At 45.8% G+C, this 11,738-nt stretch overlaps 1 protein-coding gene across 1 annotated transcript; it reads left to right on the top strand.

Moving 5' to 3' along the window:
- Positions 1–1,124: 1,124 nt before the first annotated feature.
- ndnf (neuron-derived neurotrophic factor) lies at positions 1,125–10,544 on the top strand. Its single transcript, XM_080473624.1, has 4 exons — positions 1,125–1,351; positions 6,744–6,947; positions 7,323–7,447; positions 9,009–10,544. Exons 2-4 carry the CDS (start codon positions 6,745–6,747, stop codon positions 10,403–10,405), a joined length of 1,725 nt encoding a protein of 574 aa, XP_080329750.1. The 5' UTR covers positions 1,125–1,351; position 6,744; the 3' UTR covers positions 10,406–10,544.
- The last annotated feature ends 1,194 nt before the right edge of the window (positions 10,545–11,738 follow it).

Raw genomic sequence — 11,738 nt, 5'->3', positions numbered from 1 at the left:
ACGACAAGCCGCTAAATAGAGGCATTTTCAAATAGTTTTCAGTGAAATAAAGACCATTATGTTCGTGAAACAGGCCCCCTTTATATGAGTGGAGGTCTCTTGATTTCTCCAAGTTTGCGGCCTGTCCTGCCAGCAGCACTCGTCTTGCCTGGAGGGATAATTATCAGCAGAATATCAGTGACTCTGGTCTAACCTGTAGATGAAGACGTGATCTGTGCGTCCTGGTGAGCTGCACGCCTCTTGGGTGAACATCTACAGATGCACAACATGAAAACCTGTCCTCCTTGAAGGAGAAAACAGCAGGAAGCAACAGCATCCCCCCTTTTAATCCAGAATGTCAGACACAGACGACAATCAAGTCATAAAATCAGTCCAGGGACAGCAAATGCCTCTTATCTCTAAACTCTGGCTTCAAATCAACAATGAGGCTCCGCTGAGAATTTCCACGGGTGATCAGTCAAACTTTAGATTCGACAGAGAGAAAAGTTCATGGCACTATTAGTATTTTCTCCTTTTCAGAAGGTCCATCTCGCTATGATCGTGTTACTCATGCGCACCGAGGCACCAAGACAAAACCTGCCTGCGCGCTGTAGCCCGGAGGGTTGCGTGACTCCAGCAGGGCGCTACTGCCCAAACTATTAATTTCCTCAGAGCATCACAGTAAACAGTAAGGAAATAAAGAGATTGGGGGGAACCCCGCTGCCTGCAACACCACCGGGTGTTAGGTTCACGTTCAGCTGACATCCCACTGTCTGTTTTCAGCACCAGGCTTTGGGCTTTAATATGTGGTATTAGTGTGTACTTGTCTCCTCTTGGGAATCCACAGGACAGTCACGCCTGAGAGTAACTTTAAAGTTGTCCCTGTCTCTGTGTCTCTGTGTCTCTGTCACCAGCAGTGGGCTGCTTTCTGTGTCTTGGAGTCCAGAGCGCAGCAAAGAAGTTCGCACCAGTTTTGCCTCCAATCCAGAGGAGGTTTCAATAGCAGCGGCGCGGCAGGGGAGGGACGCACTGCCAGCAGCCGGGATACCCTCTCTCTCTCTCTCTCTCTCTCTCTCTCTCTCTCTCTCTCTCTCTCTCTTGCTCACTGGAGACCAGTTAAATCCGCAAGAAAACTGCAAACACGCACCAGAGCTGCTGCCTAATCCGATTGATAGGCAGCAACAATAGAAGTGCAAACTGAGGGAACTACTGGACACTGCAGAGGACAGCGTGTGTTTTCATTTTCCTCCTTGTCAGCTTTAGTTTTACGGCACTTTTTCTTTCTTTCTCGAAAATCCAGAAATTTCGGAGTGGGTTTTCAAAGCAAGACGCGCCATCCTTCAGATAACTTTGTCGCTGCATATTTGAAGAGGTAAGAGACTCTGCCGTAAAAGATTTTGTCATTTTTCTCCTGCATGAGTTTCCTGGCGTGCTGAGTGCGTCTGATCCGGAGCTTCAAGGAAATTATGAGATTAGGATAAAACTTCCTTTTCTTCCTTTAACTTTTTTTTCCTGAAGCTTTTCGGCCTCTTTTTTCATATGCATAAAAGCTCCATAAAAATTCAGAGCTGGGCTCCCCGTGTTAAGTAGAGCCTTTGAAACGTCTGCCAGAAAGAGAGAGAGAGAGAGAGAGAGAGAGAGAGAGAGAGAGAGAGAGAGAGGAGAAGAGGTTTTGCGGTTTACAACTCCGGGAAGTTAAAAGTTTCAAACACATTTCAATCAAGCCCCAACTCGCATGCTTTAGTAATTTTGGGCTTATTTGGGGTTTGGACTGCACGCGGCACCGCGCCGATGAGCTGATGAACTTTTACAAAAGTCTCTTTTTCTGCTTCTCTGCCTCTCGACAGTTCCCATGCTCCCAGGGTGACACAGCTCCCAATAAAGGCCATTTATCAATACTATTTCTGGCTTCCTGTGCTCTGAAGGAGGCATTTTCTCCACGGGTGTACTTTTTCTCTCTGCAACATTCAAAAATGTTCCTGTGGTTACGGTAAATGATTTGCTTCACCGTCCCTCCCATTGCGTACTTTTACGCACCTGTACGAGCCCGGATGGACCTGAACCGAGCGCTCCAACATGACGTTCAGTCGCATAGGAGGGGGAAAATGTGGATTTATTTGGCTTGACAGTTGACTTCATTCTAATTGAACCAGTTTGAAGCCGACTAATGACAGCTCAGGTTGTGTTGAGAGTTGTGCTCTTCATCCGGTCCATGTGAGAGCCTCTCTGTCGTGTTTAATGAGAGACATACCAGGAGCGGGGGTTTGAATAACTGTATTTAGTAACGGGGTGAAGCCACACTAGCTCCTTCTTTCTACTTTCTCAGGAGAATGAATCATGAACAAAACAAAACAAAAAAAAAAAAAAAAAAGGAGAAGAAGTCTTAAAATGGGAAGGTCTGCGTCGCATACCGTAACTAAACCGTAATTTGCATATGAAAACTCTGTGGCTGAAAGAATTCCGCCAGTGTTGCTATAGCCGTGCGCGTCCAGGGAAGTGACAGGCTTCTGCATATATACAGTCTCCTCTCGATAGCCTTTTGTCCCACGTCCAGAGTCAGCGCTGGGAGATTAAGGGTTCGAGTTTTTATTTCCTTTTTAAATTATTCATCATAACCAAACCAAAGGCGCTCCTTACTCTCCTCTTCCTCCTCCTCCTCCTCCTCCTCCTTGGGCACGCTCATTTTGCAAAGCCCCTCATTATGCTCCCTCAGATGGACACAAGAAGAGGCAGAGCCCACTCGCACTCAGCTGCTGAACAGCTCTGCCTCCTCAAACACAACCTTAACAGGATGGTGATTGACTCATTTCCCACAGGCCGGGCCCTTGTGCATGCCTGCCCCAGATGATGGGCAGTGGGTGGGTGGATGACTTTCCCATGGGGGGCATTTCTCTTGTGATCTATACTCACCCTAGCTGCCTCAATGCCAGCACATCAGTCAGAGCCACAGCCACTCCCCCACCCTCAACTCTGTCTGAATGGGTGTTGTTTTTTTGTATTTTTTAACGGAGAAAGCTGCCCTCCGACCCGACCCTGCTCTCATCGAGACATTCCAGCTTGCAGTGCTAAACTCAAGCTCCAGGGATGGCCTATAGAGAAGCAAGGAAGGGGATGGGAGGGTGACAGGGAAAGGAAACTGGGCTCTCCTTCCCAGTGATGCTATTGTGCCAGCCTGTGGTTGTGATGATGTGGCTGTTAGAAGCTCAAAGTGTGAGTGATGTTGAGAATGGCGAGCAGACAGGACCTGAGTGATGATTTATACTCGTATGCAGAGTGGAGCAAGAGAAATGTAATGGTTTTGGACGCACGCTTACACATCCGGACACACATTCATACACAGCAGATAAAAATCTCCATGCTTGGATGGAAGCCCTGACCACAGTCTCTACCAATTCATTAATGGCTGTTTAGTCATCCAAGAACACCAGACCTGATTTGGTTTGGCCTGCCTATATAACAGGTCCAGGTCCCATGTGGTTCCATCCTTGGCTCCCAGCCCCCTCAACCCCCCCCCCCCCCCCCCCCCCCCCCCATATTCTCCACCCACTGCAATCCCAGCATTGGCCCTGAAGTGACAGCCGTGATGGAGCTCGCTACCGAAGGACCCACCATAAATCTGCCTTCAGACTTCCCTAAAGAAAACACACACACAGACGCTTCAGGTTCATGCCAGGCGTCTTGTTGGGTGGAATCTGAAATGTCTCTTTATTTGTGTTGAAATTAAACTGTCTTTTATTCCCTCCCGTTTGGTTAATGAGCTCCATGTGGCAGCAGGCAGGAGGCTTATCCATCTTGACAAGGAGCTGGAGGGGAAGAAATGAGAGAGAGCGAGAGAGAGCGAGAGAGAGAGAGGCTGGTTAATTGAGGGGAGAAGAAGGGGAGGTCAGGGGTAGTTTCATGCACACAAACACACAAACACACACACAAGCTCATACGTGCACACATGCATGACAGGAGTGAGGATGCGTGGAGGTTGTCCGGCCTGTATCATAAAAAAACCTCACCCAAACTGTGGAAGTTGATCAGGTGAATGGAAGTTGCAGCTGTATTGTTGCATGTCATTAACCCCCCCCCCCCATTATTTTCGGTGAATCATAAAACTGTTTAATTTTGTAGATGTTGCCCAAAAGCTTGCATCCATGTGAGGACGTGTAGACAAAGTGTGAACATTGCATTGCACACAATTAGCTTGTAATGACCCCAAATTAGAGCTGGGTCAAAGCTGTTAAAGCTGAAATTCAATTGATGAGATGCCATTCCTCAGACTACGTAGGAATGGAAAAGACATGCAGGTAGTTTTATTGTAATTTCTCCTGTTCAACACTGATACTGTACACTGGAGGAAAGGAACGGCGTTGAGCTAATTCCGCCTGTTTTCCAGTTCAGCTTGGCCTCGCTTTACAGCTCAACTTCAACTGCGTGTGAAGATGGCTTAGAGGTGACTCAATAGGATGTTTACTGGAAGTAATTTAACACCTCAGGCAGTACAAGGTAGTTTTGCTGTTTAAATTGAAATGTGGGATTGACTTTGTGCAATTTAATTTAGTCATTTGTGTTTTTTTACCCCAACTTAAACATAACGTCAAAACTAGTTGGGTGATACAGCTAAAGTAGTATGGTAGTGCAGCAAGGTCACAAATGAGTTTAAGTTGAAGCAGTCTGTGTATTCTTATTGGTAATTGTGTCAAGAAGAGCTTGGGAAAGATGATAGCGTCTCATTTCATGTGGGATAAACTTCTGTTTGTCCTTGAGTCCCACCATACGGGTCTATTGATTTGCTAATTAAGGCGTACACAAAGTGTTTCACTAATCTCCACTGAAAGTGAACATCTTTTCAATGTCTAAATAAACATAAAAAGAAACAACAAAATAACGCTGACACGATTGTGGGTGACTTTGCCTTGAAATTATCTGCTGCAGAAGCTGCGATTGTACATTCCCTCTCTTTCTAATTAAACATTACACTTCATTTGTTCCAGATGCAGGTTTTTTTATGTTATTTTGGTAAAGGACACTGTGGCGTGAGAAAGGCAGAAGCTTGCGTGTAAAAGCAGATCCAGCACAGGCGGTGTGTGTATCCATGTTGACGCGGCGCCGGTCCGTGCAGCCACACTGACCCCAACACAACAGCTCTGATATTCAGATCTCACCTTCCTGCAATATGCCGTATACAGACATACAGACACGAGTATGCATGTGGACGCAGCAGAAGGCTCGCAGGGTTTAAATCAGCAGTGTCACATGTGAGGAGCTCACATCAAATGTGCTAATGACAGTGGCGATAAAACCCCCGGCTGTTTGACGGTGTAACGACGTCCGTGTGGTGGACAGGGCCGGCGGGTGGGGACGGGTTCCTTTGCTGTGTCCGCGTGGTGATGGTGGTGTTGGGATGTTGGAATGAAAGGCAGCTCTGAACGACTCTGGACATTTCACCTCAGCGATGTTTTGGGTATTAATAGACATGTCTTTGTTCCAAGTGACACGTTTCTGGAGTGGAATGAGACAGGCCGAGGCGATAAGGATCTCCACTCCCTGTGTGAGTCAAACCTCAAAGTACCACTTAGGCGGCTTTTCCTTTTTGCTCTCTGAAGTCTGGCGGCTTGACGAGGGCGGCCGGCAGAGACAGAGACACTGACGGGAGCCGTCAGGGGATTTTTCTTTTAAATGTTGTGTTTTTATGGGACGATAATGCAGCAATGAAGCCTGTAAGTTTGTAGTGTGAAGGTTTGGTCCAGGCTGGAATTCTCTGGCTTTACTTCTGTGCCTCTGTTTGGGGAGGCGGCACATGAGAAGGGGGAAGGATGTGTGTGAAAGTGTGAAATAGGTTTTTGGTTGATGAAAAAAACAGTGATCAAGGGATAGAGAGAGACAAAGAGCAGAGAAAGGGGAGAGGGAAAGGGGTCATTAAAAGGACACCATCTCGCTTGCAGTAAATGGCAGTAAAGTATCTGGCTAATCTGCCATCATTATACTGATTAAATCACCAGGGATTTGGTGTTCCCATCAGCTGCAATCAATGGGGCAAAATCAATAGACAGGGGATACGTGAGAGGCTCCTCAGTCCCGAGCCTCAGCTCAAACTGCAAACGGCACCGCCAACATTTTTATATTACCCTCAATAAAACTCAAAACGACATGGATTTGGGGATTTTTTATTATTAAGCGATTTATGAAATGGTGTGGTTCCCCGGAGCGCTGAGCAATGTCTTCCCCTTCACACGTTCCTGTTTAAGCACTAATCCCTTCTCTCTCTGTGTGGCGAGGGCTGGCTTGCTCGTTCACTCGGCACATTTTCACAACAGATGGTGGTTGTGTTGTGAACAAGATTAGAAATTAAATGTTAATTTGGGTTGTAACAAAAACATGCTGGGGAAAAGCACTTTTGAACTACAAACTGCTATCGGAACAACTATTCAAGCAAGTAAATCTTTCAAGGTCATTTGTTCACGTGTTTTAAAATAGTGATTATAACAGATTTTCCTGGATAGCCCACCAGTATACTGAAGTAGAATTTTTAATTCTCAAAGAAAGACTTTCAGTTTTAAACATGCCTGTGGAAAATAAAAACTCATTAAAATTTTCAGGGTATCTTTGCAATATTTTGGTTTGATTACGTTTCATTACATATTTTAAATCAATCTTTTTCACCAATGACTTACTTCATATAGGTAAAGGTAATTCCTCCTACATGGACACTAAGCGACCTCAATAAATAACAATAAAACAGTTCTCTGTGAAACTGGTAATTCTGCTTTGTCTTTCAGAATGAGGCAGTGTAAAGGCTGGAGTGGGGTGCTGCTGGTGCTGTTTGGTTTGATGGGGGCGGGATCGGAGGCCCAGAAGTTGCCCACGAGGGATGAAGGACTCTTCCAGATGCAGATCAGAGACAAGTCGCTGTTCCATGACTCCTCCGTCATTCCAGATGGCGCTGAGATCAGCGGTTATCTCTTCAGGGATACGCCCAAAAGGTAAAGAGCGCCGCAGACAAATCGCAGACCGAATGGACGACATAATAAAACGGTCTATATTCGGTTCCACCTCAAGCTGCTGACTGATCACTAAAGAGAACATGATACATGTTGACGGCCACTTTCTTTAAAGAGAGAGGAAACATCAGACATACCTCTGTCACATGATCTGTTGTGTTGATGTAAAAACTAAATAATAGATGAGAAGGTCTGTCAGCTCAGAAGAAAGACTGCGGCTGACGTTAGAGTGCTGTCACTGTGCTCTTGAGCATTGCCGCCTGCTCCACGTATTTACTCCACACATTATTTAGAAGAACGTCAAACTATGATGAGTCATGAACACCGGTGCTCATATCAGACCTGTTATTTTCACAGGTACTACTTTGTGGTGGAAGAAGACAACACACCCCTGTCTGTGACTGTGACACCTTGTGATGCTCCTCTGGAGTGGAAACTAACTCTGCAGGAGCTTCCAGAAGAGGCCAGCGGAGAGGCTTCAGGTATAATTGACATCGGGCAGCAGTGGAAGAGCTTAATGACATGTTATGTGGAAATATCTCAATCCTCTCACACACAATTAACCAACACTGTGATGTTAGGCTTTGTGTTTTGGTAGGTTTTAATTAAGACACAGTCGTAGTGTCTAGTCTGACCACTTATGAGGTCTGACTGGTCCCAGGCTGACGGCTATAATTTCAGAGAAGAGCTCAGCTCAAGTCATCCTACTGAATCAAAGCCATTACATCCCTTTACTTAAGCTGTCTTGGTGTTTTAAGGTAAATCCTTCTGCACTCGTGTCTGTGATCCTTCCTCTTTTCCATTGCTTTTTAGTGTTTTCCACCTCGCATTAAGACTTTCTCCATCTGGAGGGTGTCCCTTCAGCACTGGAGATCTTGATAGATGACTAAAGTAGTTGTTTCAAGAGTCGATGTGCGATATGAGCATATATACAGTATGACTGCATGTGTATGTGTGTGTGTGTGCGCGCGCGTGTGTGTGTGCGTGTGTGTGTGCGTGTGTGTGCGTGTGTGTGTGCGTGTGTGTGTGCTCTCATGTCAGATCAAATCCCAAATCCAAATGTTCTGAAATGATAAGAAAAGATTTGATCGTGAACAGGAAGAACAATGAGAATAAATGACTTTATAAAGACACATGGTGCGAGAGCAGTTCGACCTGTGAACTTCTTCCTGTCTTTGCTCCACCGTTTTGCAAAATGTCTCCATTGGGAGGAGATCTTCAAGCATTCATTTTTAGAACACCACTGAGCACACTCTTGGGTTTACAAACACAATATTATGGTTACTTGCTAAAGCCGGAGTAGGCGCTCTGACTGTCCCTCTCATGTAGAAGCTACAAGGCGCCTCTTTGTAGCACAGCTTCCCGGAAAGACCAAGTGAATGCCGGCCTGTGATCTTCGGGGATGTTTGGAGTAAAAACATGGTTGCCATGTGAGGGGGGCTAATCTTCCATGAGGCTTCCAGAGTTTGAAAATGACCTCATTGCTTTAAAACATTTTTCGTTTTTCTTTTAGTAATAGTGATGAGGAGTTAGATTAACACCGGGCTGTCGCGCTCCTCTGCTCACCTGCAAAGTTGTAGATGACATTAATGTTTGTTAAGACTCACGTTCGGTGTTGAGCAATGTAATAGCAGGTATCATTGCTAAGAGTTCTTGAAACATTGCAAAAAAGTGTCCTTGACCTTTGTCTGTCAAACTCTAATCAGTTCATCTTGAATCAAGAGAAAATGAGTCTACTTCGACTGAATTGAACCGGGCTGCCAAGCATTCGTCATCACATTGACTTAGACCTTTGATTTGACCTACAGTATGTAACAAGTTAATTGGTGCTAAATTTGAAGAAATCCCCTGAAGTCAGCCTGGGAGGACGATATCGACAGGAATGTAATTGATGGAGAGCCTAAACATAATACCTCTGCTTCATAAAATCTGTCAAAAGATAGCTGAAGAAGAAAGATTTTGAGTAATTGAAAACAATGAGTATGAATGTAAAATCAAGCAAAGAGTTCATATTTTGTCTCTTTTTTCCAATGTTTGTTTCAGGCGAGCCTGAACCTCTTGACCAGCAGAAGCAGCAGGTGACAGTGGACGAGGGGACCGAGCTCTTTACTTACAAGGGCAACGATGTCGAGTCCTACGTGGCCACCAGCACACCGTCTGGCCTCTACCAGCTGGAGTTATTGTCCACTGAGAAAGACAGTAACTTCAAGGTGTATGCCACCACAACTCCAGAGTCAGACCAGCCCTACCCAGAGCTGCCGTACGACCCCCGCGTGGATGTGACGGCACTGGGCCGTACCACCGTTACTCTGGCTTGGAAGCCAACACCAACAGGCTCCCTGATGGGTCAGCCCATCCAGTACTGTGTCGTGATCAACAAGGAGCACAATTTCAAGAGTATGTGTGCAGCCGAGGCTAAAATGAGCACCGACGATGCTTTCATGCTGGCTCCGAAACCGGGCAGGGACTTCAGCCCGTTTGACTTTGTGCACTTTGGCTTTGTTTCTTCCGACAATGGTTTTGGAAAAGACCGGGGCCTCACAAGTAACAAGATCTCTCGGGCGTACACGGCCAAACTCAAAGTGGCAGACATTCAAAAGGTGTGCATTGGCAATAAAAACATTTTCACTGTGTCAGACTTGAAACCAGACACACAATACTACTTTGATGTGTTTGCTGTGAATTCTGCCACCAACACCAGCACAGCTTACGTAGGAACCTTTGCCCGCACTAAAGAGGAAGCTCGTCAGAAGACAGTGGATCTGAAAGACGGAAAAGTATCGGATGTTTTCATCAAGAGAAAGGGCAGCAAGTTTCTGCGCTTCGCTCCGGTCTCCTCCCACCAGAGGGTCACTCTGTTCGTCCACACGTGTCTGGATGCTGTGCAAGTGCAGGTGAGGCGTGACGGCAAGCTGCTGCTCTCCCAGAACGTGGAGGGGGTACGGCAGTTCCAGCTGAGGGGAAAGCCAAAAGCAAAGTACCTGATCCGCTTGCGGGGCAGCCGGAAAGGCGCCTCCACGCTGAAGGTGCTTGCCACCACACGGCCCAGCAGCAAGCAACCCTTCCCTTCCCTTCCCGAGGACACCCGCATCAAGGCTTTCGACAAGCTGCGCACCTGCTCGTCTGTAACCGTGGCCTGGCTGGGCACGCAGGACCGCAACAAATACTGCATTTACCGCAAGGAGGTGGCTGACAATTATGGCGAGGAGCAGCGACGCCGAGAACAGAATCAGTGCGCCGGACCAGAGACCCGCAGAAAGTCAGAAAAGGTCCTGTGCAAGTACTTCCACAGCCCGAACCTGCAGAAAGCTGTGACTACAGAAACCATCACCGGCCTGGAGGCGGGCAAGACCTACCAGCTGGACGTTTACGTGGTGGGACACAGTGGTCACTCGGTGAAATACCAGAGCAAACTGGTGAAAACAAGGAAATACTGTTAAATGACTCTGCAAAGAATAAATCTATTATAAATATATATATTAAATAAGTTTATTTAACTCTAAGTGATATTCTACTAAGGAGTGTATACAGACTGACTACTCACACAGCCGATGGCCCTGTGGCAGTGACTGAACTGTTTGTTGAGAGAGATATCAACTTGTATATTTATGTTTACATTTCATGGTGGCGTGCCTGGCAGGCCCATAGCGTGAGGTGCTTTGTTACCAGGCTTGTCGTCCTGACTTCGTGTTGCCACTGGGGAGGCAGAACTTCAAAGAAGATCATCTTTCACCTCGTATGTTTCTCTGTTGCTGCATGACATTTGCTTTTGTCGGTCATATTTGTCTCACCTTTCAGTTTCAAATCACGTCGGCCGGAGGAGACATGCCAGCTGACCGCTTTGTACAGATCTCTTGCTGCATATTCACCACATGTTTTAGGAGGAATTTAAATTATTTTATACTTTTCATCTCTGTTTTTTGATCGCTTGTTTTTATTGATGACAATAATAACTGTTACGAGAAGATTCCAGTTTTATGAGGAAGTTGTCGTAGTTCAGACATTCCCATGCGTATCTCAGCCAGTGTTTGCTCTAGAGCCCATCTTGTAAATGTGTTCTGTGCTGCGAATCTGTGTTATTATCACTGTATCGCTGTGTGTGTGTGTGTGTGTGTGTGTGTGTGTGTGTGTGTGTGTGTGTGTGTGTGTGTGTGTGTGTGTGTGTGTGTGTGTGTGTGTGAGTGAGTGAGTGAGTGTGTGTGTGTGTGTGTGTGTGTGTGTGTGTGTGTGTGTGTGTGTGTGTGTGTGTGTGTGTGTGTGTGTGTGTGTGTGTGTGTGAGTGACATGTACAGAGCTGTCCTGCCAATATTCATGTACATAAAAACTAAATATAGAACCAGTAATCCCTGTGTCACCCTGGGTGTCATGTTCTTTTGCCAAGCAGTCACCGCCACAATCATGGCTCCGAGATGAAAGTGCATCTAAATTATAGTTGTATAAGTGGAACCTGATAGATGAACAGATTTTTAATTATAGGAATATTTTGGGGATAAGAAAAGCTTGTTTTTATTTTTCCTTTGTTTAAAACTAATTTAAAGTTGAGCTTCAACATTAAAACATTACCTCTTTGGGAAATATTAGTTTGATATGTTGGAGGATCAGAATTATACTGATTGTTCCTTGTGGAACACGGTTTCACGTGACGGTTTCACGTGACGGTTTCACATCGTCCAATAAATCGTAATCTGAACACGAGTACTACTCTGACCTCCTTCATAATGGTTGACAGTTTTTCTGCACAGGATTTCATCAATAAACACATTTACATTTAAG

The sequence above is a fragment of the Lipophrys pholis genome (genome assembly GCF_963383615.2).
Source record: "Lipophrys pholis genome assembly, chromosome: 10".
NCBI lineage: Eukaryota > Metazoa > Chordata > Actinopteri > Blenniiformes > Blenniidae > Lipophrys > Lipophrys pholis.
This window is presented reverse-complemented; position numbering and strand designations above follow the sequence as displayed.

Coding starts and splice junctions, on each gene's coding strand:
- ndnf (XM_080473624.1), top strand. CDS start 6,745: ATGAGGCAGTGTAAAGGCTGGAGTGGGGTGCTGCTGGTGCTGTTTGGT. Junction 6,948..7,322: donor TTCAGGGATACGCCCAAAAG/GTAAAGAGCGCC, acceptor TTATTTTCACAG/GTACTACTTTGTGGTGGAAG. Junction 7,448..9,008: donor GGCCAGCGGAGAGGCTTCAG/GTATAATTGACA, acceptor TGTTTGTTTCAG/GCGAGCCTGAACCTCTTGAC.